We start from the raw sequence: 26,552 nt of genomic DNA on the forward strand, positions 1-26,552 counted from the left end.
CGGGTGACTGTCTGTGAGGAGTTGGTGTGTTCTCCCCGTGTCCGCGTGGGTTTCCTCCAGGTGCTCCGGTTTCCTCCCACAGTCCAAAAAAACACACGTTGCAGGTGGATTGGCGACTCGAAAGTGTCCGTAGGTGTGAGTGAATGTGTGTGTGTCTGTGTTGCCCTGTGAAGGACTGGCGTCCCCTCCAGGGTGTATTCCCGCCTTGCGCCCGATGATTCCAGGTAGGCTCTGGACCCCCCGCGACCCTAAATTGGATAAGCGGTTACAGATAATGGATGGATGGTTTTTGTTGGATGTGCCATTAATCCACTTTTGAGATTTGTCCCAAAAACTAAATCATATAGATGCAAATATTCACAAATACAAGTGTGCAGAATGTTGCAAAGGAAATTATTTACCATAATGCATCGAGAAGGTGCTTGATATGGAAAGAGAGTAAACAAATGGTAACTTGGCTTGTAGCCATACTGAGATATACATACTCAGAATACATCGGAATATGATTGATATGAAAAAAGAACAAACAAATCGTAACTTCAAAGAGCGCTATGGTAATTACAGGCATAAAAGACTCTGGTTGAGAAACGGTCAGAGAGAGAGAGGAAAAAGGTGCTACGCGTAGCATTCTCTCCAATAAATAAATTTGTTCTTTCATTTGATGCCGACTCAGAGACTCAGTTTTCTTATTTCTGTCATAATTTTCCACCATATCAGTGGCTTGAGAAAAATAAGGAGGGGAAATGAGAAAGCAATATATAGCAATGTTCTTTTTAAAAAATGTATACCAATAATTACTCGTAAGAAAACCAACGTGATAGCAGAATTGTTATTCAGAATTGTCAGAGTATCTGTAATTAAAGTGAGGAACCCTTGTTGTGAGAGTAGAAGGACAAAGTCTAAATATGTAAGACAAGTGAAGTGAAGAGAACTGAGTAAAAATGACAACAAGTGGAAAATGAAGAGAACCAAACAAAAACAGCCACAACAAAAACGTCTATGGGCCTCGCTTGGCTTCGCTGCTTTCTAAAAAGTGAGCTGTGTGTGGCTCATTATCATTTAAAGAAAAGAAATTAAATGAAACTGGCTCTTCTGAAGAGGGCAGTGTGGACGGAAGAGGACACTGCTGTGGGGTTTGATCTTTGTGGTGTTTTGACCAAAACTAGTCACAGGAGTTCCATTATGACACAGAACTGTGTTCCCTAGTGGAAAAGGAGAAGAACGTCACTTTTAACCAGGTCCAAAAGGATAACATATTTGACCCATGGAGCAATCTGTTAACCTATCTTTAGTTTGGTGACATTTTAATTAGAGTCTGTGTTATTTCAGTATTGGTGGTATTACACATCCAGACAAATGAGAATTAATATTCTGGTGGACATTTCTAAAATAATTTGACCAAACATCATTTTGATATTTTATATCTATAGTGTTCTCACGTGTTGTAAAATGTCTACAGAAAAACATGAAATATTTTGGGATGCAGTGGAAGCCTGTTCTCTGGAGTGATGGGTCTCCATGTGATTATTGATGACTACGATGCAGAACGAATCATCCAAAATCAGTACCTGATTGAAGGCCAAAGTCTAGTATAAAGCCAAGCCAACTAGCAAATAGCTGTCTAGAAACTGGTATGTAGAAAGATGAAATATAAGGAAAGTTCAGTTATACTGAAGCGCAGAATAAAAAAAAAATACACCAGATAATTATTATGTAAAGACGTAAATTATTGATTAGATTGACAACAAACCTTAGGAAATCTGTAGTTAAACTTTCTACTGTTTATTGTGCTGGGTATATTTTATTTCTTTTGAGAGTACTAAAGCTTCTGTTATAATTCAACATTCCTTTCATCCCGGGTTGCTGTGTAATTTCACCTTCTCCTTTTCACTGTTCGACTTCTTCTCTACCTTCTTCTCCACATTTCATTTTTATGTGTCTAAAGGAACACATGTGGATGCACACTGCATCTGCATTTAACACTGAGGTTTCAACCAAAATAGGACTAAACCTCATTGGATTTACATTTCACTCCATACTACCACAGAAATTACAATTTAGTATTAAAGGATTATTACAGTTGCTGATTAAAATAATAGATGCTTTTTTAACCTGAACGCAGTCTTTTAAAAAATATACAAAGGCACACGTGCACTTACCTCTGTCCCTGATATGTGGATTCTCTTGTGAGTGTTATTTAGAGAGTACAGTTCCAAATACACAACCTGTACTAAGAGAGAAAATAGGAAAGAGGATACTAGAAAGTAAGAGAATGAAAGCACGAATGAGGCTGAGCGACTACTACAGTCTATCACTGTCAGTGTCACTATATTTACAGAGATATTATCAGTGCAGCATTTTTGTAAAACCTGTTAAGAGTGAAGTAGAATTATTGAACTCATATTTAAAAAGACTGACGTTTAAACTGTAGCAGAAATACTAGAGGGGCCCATGGCCCAAAAACATTCATTCAAGCCTGAAACCATCACTGTCTGAGGACGACCTGACACTTCAGGTGAAAAACATTTAAATCTTACTGTCAGTTAGTGCAAGGCCTTTTTGATCATTTCTGTCAGCGTTGTCATGTAAAGTCCAGCTACTGATGTAAAAAAGGAAATTAGTACCAACAAATATAGAGTTTTAAAGATTGGATATTTCAAGAAAAATGGATACCACTTTAGAATAAGTCTACACTTCTAAAGTTGTATTAATGGTTTAAGATTTCTATGTTAATAGTTATTAATTATGTTGTTAATGCATTAATAGTCATTAATAATCAATAATAACACAGAGATAGAAAGAGCAACAGTTGGTCAAAAAGTGAACCCACATCCATCTAAAATTAAACCTCAAATCTCACCGAATATTGACCACAATTTGTCTTCTTCTTCAGTCGACATTAACCTTGTCAGCTCCAGTACTTATTAGTTGATACGTTAACCACCAACACAGTGTCTTTTTTATACATTAGTCTTTTATATACATGTGAAATGACTAAATTCACATTCTCAGGTCTGAGATCAGTCTTTCCCTTCATATTTGCATTGAGTTCTCTGACATTTTGAGTGTAAGACAAAAAGAGCTCATTGTTTTCTTTCCTATCTCTATGTTACAAATCATTATGAATGGCTTGTAATGTGTTTGCAGTTGAATTACTAACTCCATAATAAACAAGTTTTTAAATAATTTATAAACATTTATAGTTGTAGTCTTATTTTAAAGTACTAATGAAATGTTTAGGCAGTTAAATATTATATTAGGAGGTTTTATAAGATTTTAAAAATACTTTATTCAAGCATTATGTACATACATTATTTATTACAATTGTTGGATAAGTCATTAGATAAGTCACTAGACTCCAAATCACAGACCAAAAAAAAAGCTTTTTTCTGTATACTTTAGTATATATGAATATAAAATACATTTGAAATTGTATTTTTAACTTCATTTATAATCAAGGTTTTGCAGTATACTTTCTTTTAAAATAGCTTCTCTGTAGTTTTCCACCCCTTACTGTTAATCATAATTGTAGGACTATTACTGATTAAAATGAAATCCAAAAAAATATAATGGAATACAATAAATAAGGAGTGGAGAATTAAATTCTACAATGTGCAGTGTGATTCTGATCAGAAATAAGAAATAAGAAGTCTAAAGCTGTAGATGTTTAATGTTGCTCTCAGTTTCCCTAGGAACTTGATTTGTGTTAATTCATGTGCACATTGATTACAACTATCAAAGCAGATGTTATACATGTATTTTAAAATATTCATTTGCATTGTCATTACACAGGGTCTTTATTCAAGGTGACATGGCGTAACAGCATGTATCTCATGGTGAAGATTAACAGAGACATAGGTGGTTAAACCAGAATTTCCTCATTCACGCAGAAATGTCCATATTTGGATCACTGCTGTTTTGAAGTATACATGTTCAGCCATGGGGTTGACTGCTTATTTTACTCAAGATAGGTTTTCTAGTGTATAAACAACAAAACACTGACATGCTTGGACAGGCTAACAATGTTAAACACTTGCTTGTCACTAAAGGAGGTCCTTAATATACTTATTTACCAGTGTCCCTTATTATTTATCATATTAAACAAAACCCAGAAGCAAATCTAGACCAAGAATAAGAGTAACACCCACAAAAATACCCCAGTAAAGACCACGTAAAGAAGCATACAGCATTCAGAGTTTCAAATGTTGGAACTTTTTGGCACTTTGACTTGAGTCAAATTTAAAGTAATCTTTTAATTGTGAAAAATGACAGAAATAGACTGATGCATATTTCATCCAAAATTAGGACCCAGTTTCTTGAACGATTATGTTCAGTTATACATTCATGATATTTTTTCCTAATTACACTAAAAGACTCACGTGCTCAAAAAAAAGTTAAAAAGTTAATAATTTATTTTAAAAATTCAGATGTCAAAATTTAAATGTTTTCATGGAGCTCTTATAAAGACTATGCATTTGCAGAAGATTATTAGAAGCTCCAAATATGTAATTTTTATATATAAACTTAGCACAAAAAGTAAGGAAATATATGTTGGATAGATTATTTATTTTTTTTAACAATGCTTCTTGGCAATAAATCTCATACCGTTGGAAGCCTGTTAATTTCCCATTTAAATGGTGCCACATTTGTAAGGATCATGAATTTGTGGGATGAGCAGTGGAGATGAGGGTGATATGTGGGTTGCGCCCATGAAAAATGTACCAAATCCTCTACCAATGCCAAGCAGCTCATCCTGCCATTGACTTGTTTGGTGTGTGGTGGACTGAAAGATTTAAGTTTGAAGAAGCAAGAACATATCAGCAATTTAACAGTTTATTCATTTAACAAACAGGAGCCTCAGTAGCGTGTGGAAGAACCATACACAGCCACAACAGCTTGGCACCTCCTCCTCCTCCTGGTCACCAGCCTGGTCACACACTGATGTCGGACGGCATCCCATTCTTCAATCAGCATTTGTCGTAAGTCAACCAACGTGGTTGTGTTGGTCACTGTGTTACAAACAGCATGGCCAAGCTGATCCCACAAGTATTCAGTGTGGTTGATGTCAGGAAGCTGGCAGGTCGTTCCATCCTCTCCACTTCCAAATTCTGGAGGTAATCTCTGATAAACCCCACTCTGTGGAGGCGAGTGTTTTCATCTTGGAGGATAGAGTTCAGTCCCAGATTGTAGAGATATGGGATTGCCACTGGTTGCAGAATTTCATCTCTATATCTCTGTATTGAGATTGCCTCCAATGATGATAAGCCTTGTTTTTCCAGGGAGATGCTGCCTATCACACTGCCTCCACCAAAATATGTTACTCTACTGGGGAAGCAATCAAGAATCAAATCAAAGAAAATAGCGTTTTCTGCCTTCTTTACACCTTGTTCCTATAATCCAACTCCCAAAGGCAGAATCTGGGCTCATCGCTGAACATAATGTTTTTCCCCATGTCCACATTTATTGCCAAGAAGCATTGTTACAACAACGAAATAATCTACCAAACACAAATTTCCTTACTTTTTGTGCTAACTTTACATTTTAATGAAGACATTGTCTTCGTTGGATCAGGCTTGTGTTCTCCAGGATCTTTGAATTATTCCAGAGTATGCTGGTGCCATCCAGGTGGAGAATTCAACCGGTAAAAACAGTGATTTACTGCAAAGACCGGAAAAATAGCAAAGAAAGTTCAAATTCATATAAACCTTTTTATGAGCCATTAAATATATTTTAGTTTTTGATATTAGTTTTTGTAGATACATGCATGTTTGGTTGTTTATAAAATTTCGCAGAATGATTGGTTTACAAAAATAAAAGAACCAGATGTTCAGATGTACTGTTTTCGGTTTTTAGTCTTGTGTGGAGAGCCATGATTTATTTTCAGTGTTTTTTTCTCTTTCTCTCCCCTTTGCCCCAATTGCTCGCTAGCAGTGTTCAAAATCTATTTGACAATGGCTTTAGAGGGAAGATATTTTAATTGTCAATTTGTATTGCTTTAGCCGAGTGAACCCACAGAAGCTTCACAGAGGCTTCTACCCTAATCCTGTCTGATCTTGGCAAAAAATCTAATTAGAATAAAAGTCTTTCTTAGTAAAGACTCAGATACAGGCCCAATCCTAACCACAAGAATTCAGATTGTGCTTTGTGTATACTTGTAAGGTTTGTAATGTTTTATTACTGAAAATGATTAATAGCAGTGTTCATTAATGTATATATATATATATATATATATATATATATAATTTATATGTACATATATATAAAATGAAGTGTTTCTCCCAAAAAATAATTAAAATTACACGTTTTGTTATACAAATTTTTATTGCCTTTGCAATGCAGGGTAGTCCATATGATGGATAAGCAGCCCCAATCAAGTTCCAAAGAAATTCAAGCTGTCCTGCAGGCTCAGGGTTCATCAATGTCAAAGCAAACTATCCCTCGACGTTTGAATGAAATGAAACGCTATGGCAGGAGACCTAGGAGGACACCACTGCTGACACAGAGACATAAAAAAGTAGACTGCATTTTGCCAGAATATACGTGAGTAAGCCAAAATGAAGAGGTGAGACCTTTTGTTAAAGCACATCATTATCCTGTTTACCGAAAATGGAATGGGGGCTTCAAAGAAAAGAACACAGTACAGTTAAATATGGTGTAGGTTCAAAGATGTTTTGGGGTTGTTTTGCTGCCTCTGGCACTGGGTGCGTAGACTGTGTGCAAAGGCCTTTAACACAGGCCTTTCTGATATAATGACGAAAATAGCTACAATTTGAAAACTGCGCCATTTTCTTTACAAACATGCACTTAGAGTTCAGCAGTGCGGCTGTGTGTTTTGTGTGTGGCACTGTGAACCCCTGTAGCATGATAGCTGTGTCTATGCTGTCTTCCCCACTTCAGTTTTTCTTTTAGCAGCAATTGTTCTCTCACGCGTATCAAAGTAATATGCCTGGAATTCATCTTTTTCTAGATGAAACGCGATGGCCAGCCCAAACTAAGGCCTACAGACTTGACATTTGGTCAACTGGTAGTAAACCCTCCAGGCACAAAGAATCGGCCAGGTCAGCCTGATGGTGGAGCTATAGCGACACGGAATGCGTTGACTTCTGTATCTATTACCCCATGTGACGTAGAGATGAAATTCTTATTTTATCTGATTCTTCAGGTCAGACCCTACAAAAAAGCCTCAAGACCCCATAAGCTTTGCCCACTTAGATTTTGAGTGAATTCTACATAATTGAAATATGCATATGCATGGACATATGTGATATCAGCAGAATCCTAAGAACCTGAACCTTAATAATTATAAAAAATGTTGGAATTTCATCACTGCTTGGCTACCAGACTCACAAACGAGTGGAGCTTGCATTCCAAAATTCAGACAAATACAGCTATAACTCACAAACTCTTAACCTGAATGTTATGATACATCACACCCTATAGGGGTTGGAAGATATGATTACTTGGTGCTGCAACTGCAAGCATAGGGGGTGCTATAACAACAAAAACATTGTTAGGCTTCACAGGATTGTCCAATTGACATGATGATTGGTATGCATGTAGTGGGTGATGTCCTGAATCAGATTCTATGATGATGATGATGTCATATTCAAAAAACATGGCTGCCATCAGTCAATCAGATTTCAGCAGCTCTTTGGCAACCTTGGTCAGTGGAACTCAGAAAATGGAAGGTGATTGTAGAAAACAGGAGGTGGTCATGAAGTTATAGTCGATGGGTGCATACACACACAGAGACACACAGACACAAACACACACTACCCAGCTCCATCAAGGATCACATTTAAAAATACTACAAAAACTAAGTTAAAATGTGTCTTCTGTATCAGGAAATGTCATATGCTAACCTCTTGCTCTGCAGAGATTGCTTGCTTTCACCCTGTTCTTCAATGGTCAGGGCAGCCATACAGCAGGTATGACTTAAGTGTTGAAGTTTTAAAAACCCTCAGCATCACTGCTGAACTGAGAATAGTCCACAACCAAACACATCCAGCAGGCAGTGTCCTGTGTCCACTGATAAAGCACTAGCAGACAAGCAACTCAAATGTAATGCAGCAGATGAGCTATTATTTTATATATAAAATAATATCTATCAAGTGGACCAAGAAGGTAGGTGTGTCTAACAGTGCAGACAGTCAGTGGACACAGGTTTTAAAGTCTCCAGCAGCAGTGCTCTGTCTGAACCAATCATAAGAGCACAATACACACTGAACTGATATTTAACCATAATGTCAGTGTCTCTACAGTGATGAGAATGATCAACCACCCACATCATATCTGCTTTGTGGGAATCCTGAACATTAGGTGAGAATCCAGGATGAAACCAGAGTGAGTTCTGTGCTCTATGCTGTGTCTGTCATCCACTACTCCTCCAACTCACACTCCATCTCCACAGAGACACCAAAACACCAAGGGACACCTAAGAAACACTACAAAGACTAACCTAAAAAGTATGGCTTCAAACTCAGGAAAGGTCATATGCTGACGCATTGTTCATCTTCTAGCGAATACTGGCTTGGACCCCAAGAATTGCTGGTAGAGGCTATATTTATTTCTTAATTTTATGTGCTTTAATTATTAAGTATTGGAACTCTGATTTAAAGTTTATATTCAACACTCATCTGCTTTGTGTTCACATGTGTTTGTGTTGTAATGAGCTTGTTCTTGATATATGAAGTAGGGTAGTATGTAATCAGAACAGCTTTTTCTGTGCCATATTTTTTTTACTTTGACTTTGGTGTTATTATTTCACAGTTGGGGGTTGGTAGACATACCATCTCTTAATGTGTGCGCTCAAGCACTGAAAAGTTTTTCATATGTCCCCTTTACATGTTACTTCAAAGCAAACTCCTGCGCGGCAGCATCTTGCATCTCTTACATCTCGTAGCTTGTTTCAGGATTTCAGGATAACCAAGTGTTGTTGTGATGCCTATGTTTTGTGTATAATATTGACTAACAGGTTTGGGCTCTTAATGCATGACTAGAACTGGCTTTCACATTTGTACACAGAAATCACTGGCTTGGCAGGAGCACCCCTTAGTGGACAAAATTAGTTCTGCTGCCAGTATCAAGACAATTCAGAGGGATGAATATCTGTGTAGGCCCAATCAGCTCCAAGTAGGAGGTACACACTAACACTAATCCTATCTCTAACCCTAACCACTCATTGGTGAAGCATTAGTCTGTGGTGAAGCTCAGCCACAGACTCTGCCCACAAGTTGACAGAGATTTCTTCAGTGCACTTACCTGTCGTCACTGTCAGTATTCTGACTGCTGCATTTTAATTGGCTCTGATTGGTCAAGAGCCTACCCTGTATCACTGGGTGAAAGGCTGGAACAAACTCTGAGGGGGCAACAGTCTTTCACAGGGCGACACACGTACACTTTTGAGTCCAACGTGTCCTTTTGGACAGTGAGAGGAAACCAGAGGAAACCCATGCAAACACGACCATCTCCTCTCTAAACCCACAACCCTGTGTGACTGCGACATTACCTGCTGTGCCACCATGCCGTCCATAATATAATTGTACAAATACAAACACAAATCTTGGTTATGTTTGTTGGAGAAAATTCATTCATTCATTCATTCATTGTCTATAACCACTTATCCAGTTCAGGGTGGCGGTGGGTCCAGTGCCTACCCGGAATCATTGGACGCAAGGCAGGAACACACCCTGGAAGGGGCGTCACACCCACAATGACTCACACAGTCACGTCTACAGACACTTTTGAGTCTCCAATCCACCTACCAACATGTGTTTTTGGGCCATGGGAGAAAACCAGAGCACCCAGAAGAAACCCATGAAGACACAGGGAGAATCCCCAAACTCCTCACAGACAGTCACCTGGAGAGAGACCTGAACCCACAACCTCTGGGTCCCTGGAGCTGTCATACTACCTGCTGCCAATACAATTGTGAAGTGGAATGAAATTTATTGGATCTCTCAAACTTTTTTAACATATAAAAAACTGAAAAGTGGGGCATAAAATATTATTCGCCCCCCCTTGCGTTAATACTTTGTAGCACCACCTTTTGCTGCAATTGCAGCATTTGCACATTGAGAGACTGAAATTCTTGCCCATTATTCCTTGCAAAACAGCTCGAGCTCAGTGAGGTTGGATAGAGAGCGTTTGTGAACAGCAGTCTTCAGCTCTTTCCACAGATTCTCAATTGGATTCAGGTCTGGACTTTGACTTGACCATTCCAACACCTGGATACCTTTATTTGTGAGCCAATCCATTGTAGATTTGGCTTTATGTTTTGGATCATTGTCTTGTTGGAAGATAAATCTCCATCCCAGTCTTGGGTCTCTTGCAGACTCCAACAGGTTTTCTTCCAGAATGGTTTTTTATTTGTCCCCATTCATCTTCCCATTAATTTTGACCATCTTCCCTCTCCCTGATGACGAAAAGCAGGCCCAAACCATGATGCTGCTACCACCATGTTTGACAGTAGGGATGGTGTGTTCAGGGTGATGAGCTGTGTTGCTTTTATGCCAAACATATATTGTGGCCAAACAGTTCGATTTTGGTTTTATCTGACCAGAGCACCTTCTTCCACATGTTTGGTGTGTCTTCCAGGTCGCTTGTGGCAAACTTTAAACGAGACTTTTTATGGATATCTTTGAGAAATGGCTTTCTTCTTGCCACTCTTCCATAAAGGCCAGATTTGTGCAGTGTACGACTGATTGTTTTCCTATGGACAGACTCTCCCACCTCAGCTGTAGATCTCTGCAGTTCATCCAGAGTGATCATGGGCCTCTTGCCTGCATCTCTGATCAGTCGTCTCCTTGTTCAAGATGAAAGTTTAGAGGGACGGCCGAGCCTTGGTAGATTTGCAGTGGTCTGATACACCTTCTATTTCAATATGATTGCTTGCACAGTGCTCCTGGGGTGTTTAAAGCCTGGGAACATCTTTTTGTATCCAAATCTGGCTTTAAACTTTTCCACAATACTTTCGCAAGGCACTGTATGTGTGGTATGTTCCCAAACCAACCTGCTGAACACAGTTTTGTGTTGACATCACTCAAAACAATCTCTGGAACTTTAACTATGCTGCAAATTACTTTCTGTAAATGACTTGTCCCTTGATTTTCCTTGAAACAGAAAGATCATATTAATCACCTCATACTCAGATAGAAGCAGGTGAATTATTCACAGTGTTGGTGAATGGAATAAGACATCAGAAGAGTTTAAGGATTTTTAAAGTTTCTTGCAAAAAGTTATTACATAAGGTGATTATAAATGCAGTACCCGAGACATTGTTGTACAATAGTTTTAATGCAATCTTTTGACCTTAATACACACTTGTGGTGGAGAAGTACCTGTTGAGTGTTGTAGTTGTTATAGTAATAGTAGTTTTAAATGCAGAACAACTCATGGACCTGGCTCACTCAGTTACACACTCACTCACAGTATGGGCACTATTTATCTCATACTCACTTTTTAATAGACTACTTCATGAGGAATGCTATTATGTTTAACATTGAATCTTTGTTTTATATCTACTACAATGTGTCTTACAAGGCACAGGAAGGTTTATACAACAGAGTTTTAGGGCTATGGGATTGGGAAATAATATTCGCAGAATAAATTCAGAATTCTGAGAATAATCTTCAAATAATTCACTGCATGGGTAATGAGGTAGACACAAGCACAGTGTAACTAAGGAATTCAGTGTATTGCTAAAGTCATACTATGGTACAGATTTCAGGAATAAATACTTTATTTGTTTACACATTGAATCAGTGCAAGAACCTGTTTATTCAAAAAGGGGGATGCGGCTCCATCGTGTTACATCTTATGGACTCATACAATAAACTAGAGCCATATGCATTGCAGTCGGGCTGAACCAATGGGGTTAGTTATCGTGTGGATGCGTTTAATAATTAGTTCTTCTTACTTCACTTGCTGCTTGTAACTGCAATGACATTGTGCAGTTACACATAATATGGCTGTGTTAATAAGTGAGTCATTTAGGAACAGCCACAGTACACTGACAGATAGTGGTGGTTGTGAAGCAAAGGTGTGCATCACAATTCCAGTATTTGCATGTGCCTGGCAACTTAAATAATGACATATACATCACAGTACACAGAAACTGCTACAGTTCTATGACAGTGAGATTTAGGGTCTTGTAGACATTGCACTGTATTGCATATAGATTTGTTCTACAATAACTTGTAGGCAACATGTCTTCACAAAAAAGCTGAATATATATATATATATATATATATATATATATATATATATATATATATATATATATATATATGTATGTATCTGACAATGAAGTTCCATGCTAACCACTTGCTTACCAAACACAGTGCGAACTTTACTGATTACCAAGAATTGCAGGGCAACCTTTCAATATCAGATGAGATCCGGATTCTGAAGACATTTTGCAAGTCATTGTCTCTGTTGTGAAATAATTTATTCCAAAACAGAGAGCGACTTTAGTTGTGCCTGTAACAACAAAAGGGGAAACCCAAGTAATCTGTTTCACCACCTCAAGCAGAAGTATCAAATTAAGTATGAGGAAAAGACAAAGATTCAGCTAGGAGAACTCAGTTGTCATTGCTATCTCTAAACTAGGCAGACAGATGACACTGAAACTAGCTGAGTATCTATTTTGTATTTGTTTATTTACTGTGAAGTTTTAGGGGTATTTTAAGGGTGTTTTTAAAGTCAGAATCTGTTTACAGATTTTTTTGTATGCTTCTACTGAATGTTCAAAACCATAAATATAACTAAAATATAATTTAAGTATTAAGTATCAAAAATACCCTGAAATATGGTGATATTTGGTTAGGGCCATATCGCCCACCCCTAGTTGGTAAGCTTCTCTGTGTCTAACCATTTTAAAACTTTTGAAAAAGGTCCAGAGAAAGCAGAAATAGAAAGAACTTACAACATTTTTTAAAATGTTCTTTTTATTTAGAGTAGTTAATATTCATCCTTATTAATGTTATTGAAGTAGCTACAGATTGTACAGATTACAGATTGCACCCAGAAGTGTTGGAAAGCTTTATCTCATAGTTTCTCAGTTTATTTTCAGTAATTATGTATTTCTGTAACAGTTTTCCTTAATAACTTGTACCAGTTCCTGAATAAATTTGCAGCATTAAACTCAGTGGACTTAAACACTAAATGAGTTTCAATGTGAAAGCTGTTACTGCTTTATTTTAGAAGTGACCTCTTGAATCTCCCTTAACTTAATTAATATTTTTGATTAACCTAGGTCTGGGAAAAACTAAGAAGGTAGAAAGAGCTTTTAAAGGCTTTTAGAAAACTCTTGCAAACAACATCTATTTTAAAATGTACAGCACAAGTTATTTTTGGAGGGCAGCACGGTGGCGTGGTCACACAGCTCCAGGGACCTGGAGGTTGTGGGTTCGAGTTCCGCTCTGGATGACTGTCTGACTGTGAGGAGTTTGGTGTGTTCTTTCTGTGTCTGAATGGGTTTCCTCTGGGTGTTCCGGTTTCCTCTCACGGTCCAAAAACACATGTTGGTAGGTGGATTGGAGACTCAAATGTGTCTGAAGGTGTGAGTGAATGTGTGAGTGTGTGTTGCCCTGTGAAGGACTGGTGACCCCTCCAGGGTGTGTTTTTTCTGTGTGCCCAGTGATTTAAGGTAGGCTCTGGAACCACCTTGACTCTGAACTGGATAAGCACTTACAGACAATGAATGAATGAAAGTTATTTTTGGATGGGTTTATCATACATACAACTGGGTGATAAGACAACACATGGCCAAATGCCTGTGGTTTATGGCCAACGTTGTGTAAGAGGGAGGAGGCACTTTTCTTTTTCCAATAAGAGTGCTTCAGAGAGCCTGATTTACACACCACTTGAACCATCACAAAATGACATGTCATGACATGAAAAAATGAAAGTAGGAGGGGATTGAGTTGACTGCTATCATTAAAGGAGCAATCTGTAAGATATTTAATTAGACATAAAATGTCCAGGGTGTGTGATCATAGATTAAGGAAACCGTCAAAGCTGAAACACTGCTGCCTCTCACAGCATTTGCTGAAGCAGTATATACTTTTTGAGAAGTGGCCGGTCCAGAACGAAGCACAAATGCTTCATTCCACCCTCTGTCCAATCACATTACAGGTGTTGCCAGGTCAACAAACATAGTATCTTAAAGCCATGAATGACCAAGTGAACAGAGTTAATGTTATATTATACTGGACCAAAAAAAATTTGGGATAAATACTGTTTATACAAAATAATAATTTTGTTTATAAAACCTAGTGCTAGCTTTAGTTGACATAGCTGTTTAAGGTGGAAATTAGTATTCAATAAGTAGCTGGAGAATAATGTATATAAGACTCTGAAACAAACTCTTTAAGGTGAAGCTAAATGCCTGCACGATTAAGAATAAGAAATCAAGGGTCTGCTTTCTAAAATGACATTTATGGTTGAAGGGAAAATAACACCAGCCTTGTGTAGTCTAAAAATGTGGTTTAGTCAGTATGTTCTTGTAAATGGAGGGAAAATGGCAGCAGCTCTTTCCCTTTTTGCCTTACACATAAGTAGGTAAATGTTAAGTGACATAAGATACAGTTGTTCTGTGTGATTTAAACGGAAAAGATAGAATAACAGTTGCTTCAAAAATTTCAAAAGCTATAGCACTAGCTTTGGCTCTTAAGGTGGAACATAGAATTGCGAATTATGCCATTAGGACTCTTAAACTGGCACATATAAGGTGGAACGAAATGTTTGACGTAGTAACATCAACCTTGTCTAGTCAACATATTTCTAGTAGACTTGGACAGTAAAGGCTTTTAAATGCAGGGAATTGGCAGCCGCTCAGAATTTTTTCTTTTGTGTTGATAGATGTTTTAGTGAAACAATGAACACTGTTCCGTGTAAATATGTTGATTATGGCACATTCTTCTTAGCTATTATGGCCCAAGTTTCTTAAACTTGTCTCTTGCTTGTTCATTACGTTTTCCTCAAACTGGCAACCTTCTTGAGCTTCACATCTGGTGAGGAGGCAGCAGCTCCACTGTTTTATAGTTCTGATTTTAAAAACTGTATTATAGTTCTGATGCTTGTTGTAAGTATTACAGATTGCTCCTTTAACAATCTCAGATCTCTTTAAATTCATAACCAGCAAAGAGAGAAAATCCTGAATTTATGCTCAAAATTAAACTGTTTAGCCAAGTGTTACTCAAATGGTAATACATTTTAAAGCAAAAAAAAAAAAAACATATCCAAACTTTGGCTGAAAAATCCAAACAATAGATATATAGTGATCATTACTTTCTGTATTACCAGGCCTAATCCTAGTAGTTGTTATTCTTCTTTGGGTTCTTTTGTGTGGAGATCATCACATGCGTCTGTGGACGCTGATGATGTTGTGGCAGCTTGGGCAGCTGTGTTCAATGTCTTTACAGGCTGGCACGCAGAAGGGGATCAGACAGAACGGCCAGATGCTGCAGAGAGAAAAGTGAGGAAGCTGTGAATGTGTGCAGTTTGTACAGCCATATGCAAAACGTTGAACACTCCTGCTTAAAATACATACTTTCTTGATGTTCTAGGTCAAAATATTTATATTATTATTTAGATAATTTCTGCAATTTTTACATAGAAGTCCTGTTTATTTCTATATGTGTTGAGGCTAGCATATGCAAAATAAAACACATCCATTTTTTCATTTTTAGCTTACTAAATAATTAGAACACAGCTGTCTTTCACACTTTGTAAAACGTTCATGATGAATGAACCAGTAGAAATGCTCAAAAATTATCTGTAAATTTACTATTTTGGAAATATCTGATTTTCTTTGGATAGCTATGTTTTGTACATGCCAAATTATGTGTAATTTTCCCCAGTACGTTACAGTCAACACATAAACAGTTATATGTGCAGAATTGTATTCATTGTAGATCACATGCAACATATTTTCACTGTGAAAGTCAACAAGTCAACATGTTGTTCTACAGGAATGAGGTGAGTGTGTCCATGTATGTGTGCAGATCTCACCACAAAGCAAATAGGACCCCAAAAATAGTCCAGGTAAGGGTTCCCATGATGGGTTTGGTCACTGTAACGATTTCCTGTTGGCAGTAATGGCACCTCGTTCGCCCAGGATCTTCTCCCAGACGAGGCTGAACCACTGCAAACACAGTTTATATTTCAGGTCACATGAATGATACATCAACATTCTAACAGAGTCATTTACATAAAAAAGGCAGTGGATTTTGTCTGAGGTATTAAAACAAAATGTCTGGATTGTTGGGAACTGTAGTTCTCTCTGCTTTTCTTATGTTCAGAATCTCTGCATCTTTTAAGGTGTTGTTTTTTTTGGGCAATATTGTAGCTAGTCTGTAAGACTTCATTCAATTTAAATTATCACAGACACTCATCTGTAACTTACTTTTGTAGCACTTTTTGGTTACTTTCATGCCTTAAATGCTCCCCCAAATCTAGAATGTTTTCGTACTTAAATAATCAAAAATGACAAAACTAAGTCATAACCTTTTGGAGCAGGAATAATGCAATATTCTTATTTCTTTTGATGATTTTCATGATTTAAGGTCTCTTTCAGGTGTATCTCTGCTATGAGCAGAGAGAGAGAGAGAAAGAGAGAAAGCCTGTCTGACTGAGCCACTGTCTTTTATTCATTTACTGCCAGATCATGCAAACCAACTTGAGAGCAGCAAATGGTGAGGAATCTTCTGAATTTTTACAGTCATGAACATTGCATGGTAAAACAAAAACTCATATAATTGATCATTTTATACTAAATAGAGCTTTAAACTCACCCACAGTGGTTGGAACCTGCTGCACCACAGTTACAGGTGGTGCCTGGACCACAGGCTGGATTACAGCAGGCTGAAGCACAGGCTGGATTACAGCAGGCTGAATCACAGACTGGATTATTGTAGGCTCAGGTTCTATTATCACAATGTTCGGTTCAGGCATGGGCTGAAGTATCATAGCCATGATGTAAGCAGGAGGGGAGACAGCAGTGTAAACTTACTCTGACAAACTTTAGACACCTGTGAAAGGAAAGCACCTGATAAATAAAATCTGTCACGGTCAAAATCTCTGAAGCAAATTTGTTTTTTTCTCACTTTGGAGATTTGTGCCAAAAACTAAATCATACAGATGCAAACGTTAACAAATACTGAGAGAAATTGGATAAAGACATCAGATAAAGCAAGTTTACTACGTCCTGGGGTCACTTCAGAAAGACCTTTGCAAAGGTCTGACACTCCCAGTCAGCTTATATCCAAAAAGATGTAAGTTCCACAGTGTTCCTCCTTTAACCTAACACCCACCTCTCATGTTGCATGAAGAGTCTGAGCCAGATTTACTGTTTAGTTTTTTCCTTTTTTTATTCGGCGGACACCCACAGTCAGAGTAAAAAGACAAAGTCTAAATAAGCAAAATAAGGGAGGAGCCTCAAGAGCCTCACTTGGCTTTCATTTAAAAAAAAAGGGGTGCTGAAACTGGCTGGTCTGAAGAGGGTAATTTGGACAGGGGAGAACGCTGCTTTGGGGGTTGATCCTTGTGGTGTTTTGACCAAAACTAGTCACAGTTTCATTACGACCTGTACGAATGGCATCTTTAACCAACTGCAAAATGATATCATGTCTGGGGAGGTCTTTTAACCTATCTTTAGTTTGGTGACATATTAATTAGACTCTTTGTTATTAAAATATTTGTGATATCACACATCCAAATAAATGAGAATTCATTTTCTGGTGGGCCTTTACAAAATTATTGAACCAAACTGCATTTTAACATTTTATATTTATAGTGTTCTCACATGATGTAAAATTTAAAAAACAGAAAAGCATGAAATATTTTGCAGTGGAACCCTTTTCTCTGGATTGATGAGTATCCATTGATGGTGTTACGATGCAGATCGAATCATCTAAAATCAGTACCTGTCTGTTCTAAGGCCAAAGTCTAGTAAAAATCAAACTAACAAATAGCTGTCTAGAGACATGTTATAGAAATAGTATGTTATAGAAAGATGAACTTTAAGGAAAGTTCCGTTGTACTAAAGAGCAGAGTAAAACAAATACATCAGCTAAATACTATGTGAAAAATCTTAAGTAAATTATTGATTAGTTTAACAGCAACCTGTAAATCTACTGTTAAACCTTCTGCAGTTTAATTATTATGCTCGGTATATTTTATTTCTTTTGAGAGCACTGAAGCTTCATTTACAATATGATATTCCTGTCATAACACTGTGTAATTTCCTTCTCTGTTTCCCTGTTCGACTGGTTTACTATTTTAATTACTTCTCAACATTTTGTTTTTACAAGTCTAATGGAACAAAATAGCTAACCGCGTTTACATTTGACTCTAAAATTGCAGCCAAAATAGGACTAAACCTTATGGGATTTACATTTCACTCCATACTATCACAGCAATAACATTTTAGTATTAAAGGGTTATTACAGTTGCAGATTAAAACAATGGATGATTTTTTAATCGGAACTCAGTCTTTTAAAACATATACAAAGGCATACTCACACTTACCTCTCTCCCTGATATGTGGATGATTCTCTTATGAGTGTTACTGAGAGACTACCCACAGTACAGGATACACAACCTGTACTAACAGAGAAAAAAGGAAAGAGGAAGCTAGCAACTTAGAGAATGACAGCAGGAATGAGGCTGAGAGAATAATACTGTCTTATACTCTCAGTATCACTGCATTTACAGAGATATTTTCAATGCCTCTTTTTTATAATACTTTTTAAGTATTATAGTGGAGTAGAACTATTCAACTTGTTTTAAAAAGGACTTTTAAAGCTGTATTAATGGTTTAAATCGCTATATTTATAGTTATTAATTATGCTGTTAATACATTAATAGTCATTAATAATCAGTTATAATACACTGATAGAACGGGCAACAGTGACCCGTTTTTTTTGCCAAATAGTGACCCCACATCCATCTACAATTTAACATCAGATCTCACTGAATATTGACCTCACTATGTCTCCATCAGCAGACATTAACCCTGTCAGCTCCATCACATTTTCGTTGATAAGTTTAACTCTTTAATTAATTGATCACCAACAGAGAGTCTTTTAATACATTAATGATAACGTGGTGTTTCCATTAAGATGTGAAATAACAGTATTCACATTCTCAGGTCTGAGATTATACTTCCCCTTCATATTTTCAGTGAGTTCTCTGACATTTTCAGTATTAGACAAAAAGAGGTCACTGTTTACTGTGTTTGGTGTACAGGTTTTGACACCATTTATAAACTTTTATAAATGTAATCTTCTTTTAAAGTAGGTTACTGAAAATTTAGGCACTTTAATGTATCATTAGGAGGTTTTATAAGGTATAAAAATACTTTATTTTGAGCATTATTAACATAGAATTGTTTTAGTTTTGTGTGGTTTCATTTCCAAAAGAAGTCAGTTGTAGTGCCGCCTTTTCATTTTGACCAGTGAAATTCTTAAATAACCAATGAGTTTTTACCCTTTTCTTTTGTATTCATATAAAACCCATTTCAGAGTAAAACTTCAAAAAAGAAAACCTTTTTCTCTGTATAGTTTAGTATATATGGGTATAAAAATAAATTTTAACTTAAATGTAAATTAAAAAGAAATTGTATGTTTTTCACTCGTAATTTTTAATCAAGGTTTGAAGTATACTTTTTAAAAATAGGTTATTTGTAGCCTTCCACCCCTGACTGTTCATCAGTAATTACTGATTATAATGAAATTCACATTTAAAATCTAACAACAAATATAATGGAATAAATTGAATAAGGATTGGAGAATTAAATTCTTCAATTTGAACTGTAATTCAGATTAAAAAAAAGTCTAAATCTGTAGATGTTTAATGTTCTATCTATAGTTACACTTATATAGCGCCTTTCTAGATACCCAAGGACGCTTTACAATCCACACTGCTCAGAACACTCAATCCACACACTGGCGATAATGTTGCTCTCAGTTTCCCCAGGAACTTAATGTGTGTTAATTCATGTGTGCATTGATTAAAATTATTAAAGCAGATGTTGTAAATGTATTTTAAAATATTTATTGGCATTATTATAACACAAGGTCATTATGCAGTTACATCTTTATACCTTCAAGGTCTCTAATGCAGGTCAAGCTTAAACTATTAGCAGAGACGAAGGTGGGGAAACCGTGCACAATTTTTTACATAGTTGTACACGTTTCTTGTCCAGACCAGAATTTCCTCATTCACAAATTCAGAAATGTCATTGTCCCATCAATTAAACTTCTAAAGACTAGCCTGCAAACTGAACACACCCATACACCCATATTTGGATCACTGCTGTTTTGAAGTATAAATGTTCAGCCATGGGGTTGACTGCTTATTTCACTCAAGATAGGTTTTCTAGTGTATAAACAACACCACGCTGACATGCTCAGACAGGTTAACAATGTTAAACACTTGCTTGTCACTAAAGGAGGTCCTTAACATACTTATTTACCAGTGTCCCTTATTATTTATCATATTAAACAAACCCAGGAGCAAATCTAGTCCCAGAATAAGAGTAACACCCACATAAACACCCCAGTTAAAACCATGTAAAGAAGCATACAGCATTCAGATGTTGGAGCTGTAATATAAAATAATATTTTATTTGTGAAAAATGACAGAGATAGACTGATTCAGATTTCATCCAAAATTAGAACCCAGTTTCTTGAACGATTATGTGCAGTTATACATTCATGATATTTCTTCCTAATTACTCTAAAAGATTTGAGAGAGAAACCCTGAAAAATATAGTTAGTTAATAATATATTTTAAAAATACAGATGTTAAAATTAAAGTGTTTTCAATTTAGCTCTTATACAGACTTTGCATTTGCAGAAGATTATATTTTAGATTTCATTATATTTTCATATTAATGAAGTTGGATCAGGCTTGTGTTCTCCAGGATCTTTGAGTTCTTCCAGGTTGTGCTGGATGATGCCATCCGGGTGGAGAATTCAATCAGTAGAATGTGCGATATACTGCAGAGACAGAAAAAATAGCAAAGATGTGTTTTTGTGTACTTTTGTTAGAAGCTACAAACTTTGACAAGTTAAAATTCCTATTAACTGCTCAAAATCTATTTGATAATTTTATTAAATTGCCGATTTCCTTTACTTTAGCTGAATGAACCCACAGAAGCTTCCGCTCTAAACCTGTGTGATCTTGGCAAAAAACATAATTAGAATAAAAAACATTCTAAGTAAAGATTCAGATACAGGCCCAACCCTAGCCATAAGAATTTAGATTATGCCTTGTATGTAATTAAAATGTAAGCAAGTTTATGTATTATTTCTGAAAATGCATTTTTAAAACTAGTGTTTATTAATACACACACACACACTCACACACACACACACACACACACACACACATATATGTACAATTTTACTCTTTTTTTTTTTTTGTTATTTTTTTGAGTACTCACCGACTGTGTTTGCAGGTTGGGTTTGGTAGATTACCCTTGGCTGAACCACACGCTGGATTACAGTGGGCATAACCTGGGGTTGGACCACAGTGGGTAGGACTTGAACCCGTGGCTGAACCACAGTCTGGATTAGAGATGATGACCCAGGCTGAAGCACCATTGCTGGGTTTGAAGCCTGGATTACTGTGGCAGGATTAATTGGTTGTTGAAATACAGCCTGTGGTGCAGACTGGGCTACTGTGATGCTGCTCTGTTGAGTCACCACTCCAGGGTATTCTGCAAACTTTGATGCAGATGTATCTGTGGAGTTACACAATAAAGCAGTATTAGATGTATCAGAATGTTGCTGTTTTTGTCATTTTCAAATAACCACGAAATTTTAAAATATAAGAACTTTGATCATGAGGTATCCCAACTCCATCAAGGAGTAGTGACGGTAGTACAGTTAGTAGCTGTAATTATCCAGTGATTTAATATAATGACTTTTGAATTTATTAGGAAATTTGAGTGAAATAATAATAAATTACTGAAACATCTTTAACAATAACAGTGTTCATTTTATTTATTTATTTATTTTTTAATATACCTTTATTGGTCTCAGGTTCCCACAGTGACAAATGAATTGTCTTAGCTCTTATCTTGGATATTTCTCTCTGTAGCACGATTACAATGCGTTGCTCTGGATGAGTGCATATGGCACACTCTATAAATGTAAAACCCTAAGGTATATTTTATAGTTCTGCAGCAGGCAGTTCCTAATCACATTATTATAATGACTTGACTTCAGACAGGAAGGAGATTAAACTTGGAACCCTTTACACAGCCAGTGCTCCACAGCTTCTACTTTATATGCTGTTATGTGATGTGTGGTGGAGGCGGGTTTGCGGACCTCCTTGGACGTAGTTGTAGGATTGATAGTTGAGAGGTGGGCCGGGGTATGGTGGAGGGAGTATGTTCCCACATTGCTGACTGTCCTTAAGAGGAGTTGAAGCAGAGGGGTTCTCTGAACTGTAGAAGAGAAAAGAGAAGATGCACTTTTCTTTCTGCCACAGCAGAATGAGTGGTCAGTTCTGTACCTGAGTTTGATGCAGTGAGATGTCAGTGCTGTACCTGCGCTGAGTGGGTAGTTGGCTGATCTCAGGAAACTGCAAGTGAACACAAGAAACTGAACATTTGGAAGCAAAATTGAGGAGAGCAGTATACTTCAACACATTTCCTGGCATTGTTTATTTTGGCAGCTGATATTAATGTATTATAAAATTCTTTGGACTAAAATGTGAATTAGTTTTAATCTCATATTAGTCATTAAATTATTGTGAGTTTTGGTCTAGTTTTAGTTGAAAGAATCAAAACATTAACTAAAACAGTCTTATTTTAGTCCATTAACTTTTTAAAAAGTTGCCTACTTTTAAAGGGTTATACTATTATTTATTACTTGAGAGATTATTTATTACTTGCTTTCAGATACAGTGAGTTAAAGTTAGGTTACATTTAAAAACACACAAATCAAATTTTCATCGCCACTTTTTTGTTCAAATATGTTTTGTGTTTATTTAACACTTACACTTTACTTTCAAATTGCACTAGAGAAGGTGTTGCTAACTCAAGACTCAAGAATCAAGACTGAAGACTCAAGAAAGACTCAAGTACAAAGAACACCCTGCAGTGTCTGCCACTGTTTTGCATAATTACAGGGAAGAACGAGGGTTTTTCAAAAGGAGCGTGAAAAGATTTTGATTTACAATGACAGGTATTAACTCTATTCACAATGCTGTCACATGGGGCAGATAGATGAAATATCTGAAGTGTGATATTTTTAGAGTCTGGTTCCAAAGTTGACCCTCTGGAGCAATGTCTCTTCTCACAGTGAGAGCAGTGGCATAATATCAAAGTAAACCTAAAGAGGGATGAGGAGTCGACTCCCAAAGAATCACCCTGACACCCGCAAATAGACAGAGCATTTTCCTGTTTTCATTTTCTTGTGAGTCTTTTGTTTTCAGATCATAAATAACAGGTAATTTATTAATAATGTATTTGTAATTATAATAACAATGTATTTGACATTATAAAACATTCAGCAGTTTTTGTTCAGATGATTTTTATTAGGTAGTTTTGTCAAGGAAATTAAGACTGCTTAGTTCCCGTAATGATATTTGCAAAACTATCTCTTCCAGTGAACTACTATTGTTTGCCAAAATTTGAATGTCCATCAAATATATCGTTTACATTTTATTTTCCAGTACATATCATTATTTACACAGTTGGTTGTATTATTTATTTAGTTTGTGGTTTGTTACTGTACACCACCTTGGTCATCATACCAATGTGTTATCTCTGTGTGGTTAAACACAGTGTGGAGTGGTCTCTAGTCTTTGTAAAACAGACAGTTCAGGGATTGTTTTGTTAAAAACATAAAATTGTCTAAATGCACTATACTTTCCTTTATTGATGCCTTTGCTACAATACCAGTGGATATGGTCAGGTTTCAGATTTTCTGAATATTTAACATGTTAAACTGAGTATTAGCCTGTCACCTCAGTTTTACCTCAGTGTACGGTGGCGGATCACACTTCTGAATGGCGTATGCTTGCTGCGGGTACTGGCTTCCTAGAGATGGTCCTCCAGAACTGTAAAAGAAAAACAGGAGGATGAATGTGTTTGTTTTCGAAAAGCACAACCCTCGTTCTGTTTCTCTTTCCCTTTGAAGTCTTGCTTTGTCATGAAACATCAGCTTGAAAAGCGGGTCTGGTCTCATTTTTAGAATTTAGTACAAAAAGTACAATAGCAGATATGTGGTTTCTTACCAAGTTCAGGACAAAAACAGAGTGGCATTTAATAGAACCCTTCAGGGCATTGGTGAGCAGTACTGTCAGTCAAAGGCATGTCCCAACATAATATACAAATGTTTTATAGTGAAAATGTCTTCACAATGATACATTACATGGCCACCTGCTAATTCAGCATGTCTTCTGGAGTGTATTTTATAAGTGCTTGGTCAGATGATAGTGAGGTGAGGACTTGATGTTGGAGGATTAATTATGGGAGGCTTTATACCCGTAAGTTGACACTTGATATTGAGCATTGTGAGCTAAAGCTAGCTCATGTGTAGCTGCTGACTTGTTTCTTGCTCCTCTGTGGATGTTATAAAAGCTGTGTGTGCTCAAATGAATGTTTTTCTGTGATGGGCACCTTACTGCCCTAGATAACTTCAATGATTATAAGGGGTGTCCACTTATTTTTGGCCATGTAGTGTATCAAGAGGAAGCAGCAGGGCATTGCAGTAGAATTGCATTTGATGTACACAGTTAAATCCCTCATACCTCTTTGTGTTTTCAGGACTGAAGGTGGGAGGACAAGGATTGTGCAGGTTGCCATTGAGACCCTGTGTATCAGAGAGAGAGAGTAAAGAAGAGGTAAAGATGTGAAGTGGCCTAAGAAATGCTCCGCTCTCCTGGCTCGGCTTTACCTTAGTGCTGCTGTTGTATGTAGTAACCTGTTGTTGAACGAAAGCTGACTTCTGGGCAGAGTTGGGGTACTGCAGGCCAGTTTGGGGGTATTTCTCTCCCAGCGGTGGTCTGGGGTATGGCATGATTTCACCACTGAAGGAAAGCAGAAATATATACAGGGTGAGTCAAAGGTTGCAGGATATCCTTTTATCTGAATACCCCAGCAAGTAATGGGTGAGGAGCCTATCTCTTAGGACTGTGTCCGGAATATGGCCGCCATATTGGATCAAGGGCAAATTTTTCAGATTGGAAAGTGGTCATGTAGCATATAAAACAATAATAATAAAAGGGTATCGACATTTGACTTGGTTTCAGTGAAAAAACAACACCGCAGAAAAAATCAAATGTCAATATAACAAATATTAAACAAATACATTGCAGTAATTTATCAGAAAAGTACTGGTTGGTTCCTGAATTATGGTTTTACATGCTCCTCTTAGTTCTGGTTTTGATCTCACTTTTTCCAGTTTTTCTGATTTTGGACTTTCCTGTATTCATTAAATATGTCTGTTTTATATCCGCTGACGTCTACTCTGTTGCACGCCATTACAGTCATTACAGCATAATTATATGTTAAATAAAGAATAAATGTAAGCTCAACACGATGGAATTATATTTATATTAGTCATGTCTATCAATTTAAAACAGCATCAACAATACAGTTAAAATACTAGTACATCTGTAAACATATATGTATATAGGTCCTTGTGGAACGAGCCTTAGAAACATCAATGTGATGTGAGCTAAAAATTGCACCTAAAGATTCAACCTAGACACAGTGAGTTCTAAGTTAAACAGATATTTATAATCACTGCTGTAAACTGAACCTGAAAATGAAATTAGATTTTTGAAAATGACAACCTGCTAATCTTGTAGCTGCTCCAAACAAGCGTCAAGTAATCTAAAACCCCAGAGTACAGCAGTCAAGATCCTCACTTGTTTTTAACTAGTTTATGACCTACACAAGTTAAGGTGTTCCAACAAAGTTGTGGATTTAATGTATGAACATAAAAAAAGTAATAATAACAAACACACATCGGTAGGTGTCTCTGTCTCAGGTTTCTGATTTTCTCAGGTGCTCTGTAACATGTTTTCTGCCGAATGTTACAATAACACACTATTTCTCATTTCATAGTTATTCTGATTGTTGTGGAAATGAGAATCTAACAAAAAAATCACTTTAGGCTTTATTTTGAGCCACAGCAACAGATACACACCGACATAACACTCACACACACACACACATACCTGTGTTTTGTCGAGGAGTGCCAGTAGTGGTTTGGATGCTTCCGCAGTGAGAGTTACCTAGAGACTGAAAGCAAGAAATTGAAAGAGAGGTGAATAACACAAGACAGATGGGTAGATAAAGAGCCCGGTGCCTTCAGGATAGAGAGCAATACTGCATTTCAAACTCAGACGTAAATGTGACCATACATTTAAAGGTGGAGAAATGAACAGGAGGCTGGGGCTTGTGCAGGACTATATTTAAAATTTCATTTCCCTGTTACACCACTGAGAGGAAACCTGAGAAAATAATTATTTATAAACAAATTAGTTTATATTACATTTCAGTCATTTTAACACAGGGTGACATG

General features: G+C 36.8%; 3 protein-coding genes and 2 long non-coding RNA genes across 7 annotated transcripts in view; 2 read left to right on the plus strand and 3 right to left on the minus strand.

Moving 5' to 3' along the window:
* The window catches only part of LOC136686791 (LITAF domain-containing protein-like), a 5,319-nt gene extending 3,024 nt beyond the window's left edge, over positions 1-2,295 (minus strand). The window contains exon 1 of the mRNA XM_066660781.1: positions 2,160-2,295. The gene's annotated coding sequence lies outside the window, so the exon portion shown is untranslated. The remainder of the gene's footprint in view (positions 1-2,159) is intronic.
* Positions 1-6,537, plus strand: part of LOC136686793 (uncharacterized) — a 22,609-nt gene extending 16,072 nt beyond the window's left edge. Inside the window, exon 3 of the long non-coding RNA XR_010800383.1 lies at positions 6,340-6,537. This is a non-coding gene — a long non-coding RNA (uncharacterized lncRNA). The remainder of the gene's footprint in view (positions 1-6,339) is intronic.
* A 31-nt stretch (positions 6,538-6,568) lies between these two features.
* LOC136686792 (uncharacterized) lies at positions 6,569-17,388 on the plus strand. Of its 2 annotated transcripts, XR_010800382.1 has the most exons (6): positions 6,569-8,319; positions 8,411-8,550; positions 9,025-9,139; positions 15,426-15,478; positions 15,975-16,697; positions 16,803-17,388. It is a non-coding gene; the product is annotated as an uncharacterized lncRNA (long non-coding RNA). The 2 variants fall into 2 exon arrangements; XR_010800381.1 differs by having other exon boundaries at positions 15,426-16,697.
* On the minus strand, positions 12,423-18,595 carry LOC136686790 (LITAF domain-containing protein-like). Of its 2 annotated transcripts, none has more exons than XM_066660779.1 (4): positions 18,532-18,595; positions 16,797-17,033; positions 16,015-16,147; positions 12,423-15,464 (listed from the first exon to the last, which is right to left on the minus strand). In XM_066660779.1, exons 2-4 carry the CDS (start codon positions 16,975-16,977, stop codon positions 15,359-15,361), a joined length of 420 nt encoding a protein of 139 aa, XP_066516876.1. In that variant the 5' UTR covers positions 16,978-17,033; positions 18,532-18,595; the 3' UTR covers positions 12,423-15,358. The 2 variants fall into 2 exon arrangements, with proteins under 2 accessions (XP_066516876.1, XP_066516877.1); XM_066660780.1 differs by having other exon boundaries at positions 18,526-18,566.
* Positions 18,596-20,028: 1,433 nt separating this feature from the next.
* LOC136686915 (uncharacterized) lies at positions 20,029-26,339 on the minus strand. Its single transcript, XM_066660999.1, has 8 exons — positions 26,206-26,339; positions 24,918-25,050; positions 24,772-24,833; positions 23,997-24,078; positions 22,562-22,596; positions 22,341-22,459; positions 21,452-21,751; positions 20,029-21,005 (listed from the first exon to the last, which is right to left on the minus strand). Exons 2-8 carry the CDS (start codon positions 25,038-25,040, stop codon positions 20,986-20,988), a joined length of 741 nt encoding a protein of 246 aa, XP_066517096.1. The 5' UTR covers positions 25,041-25,050; positions 26,206-26,339; the 3' UTR covers positions 20,029-20,985.
* Between the last annotated feature and the right edge of the window lie 213 nt (positions 26,340-26,552).

The sequence above is a fragment of the Hoplias malabaricus genome, chromosome 2 (assembly GCF_029633855.1).
Source record: "Hoplias malabaricus isolate fHopMal1 chromosome 2, fHopMal1.hap1, whole genome shotgun sequence".
In the NCBI taxonomy this organism is placed as follows: Eukaryota; Metazoa; Chordata; class Actinopteri; order Characiformes; family Erythrinidae; genus Hoplias; species Hoplias malabaricus.

Excerpts from the sequence above, each read along its gene's own strand:
- LOC136686790 (XM_066660779.1), bottom strand. The coding sequence starts at position 16,977 with ATGGCTATGATACTTCAGCCCATGCCTGAACCGAACATTGTGATAATA. Across the intron at positions 16,148-16,796 it reads GCAGGTTCCAACCACTGTGG|TGGTTCAGCCTCGTCTGGGA; the intron begins GTGAGTTTAAAG and ends CTGTGTTTGCAG. Across the intron at positions 15,465-16,014 it reads GGGGTCCTATTTGCTTTGTG|CATCTGGCCGTTCTGTCTGA; the intron begins GTGAGATCTGCA and ends TTCTCTCTGCAG.
- LOC136686915 (XM_066660999.1), bottom strand. The coding sequence starts at position 25,040 with ATGCCATACCCCAGACCACCGCTGGGAGAGAAATACCCCCAAACTGGC. Across the intron at positions 21,752-22,340 it reads CTACAACTACGTCCAAGGAG|ATACATCTGCATCAAAGTTT; the intron begins GTCCGCAAACCC and ends GTAACTCCACAG. Across the intron at positions 21,006-21,451 it reads CCAACCTGCAAACACAGTCG|TATATCGCACATTCTACTGA; the intron begins GTGAGTACTCAA and ends CTGTCTCTGCAG.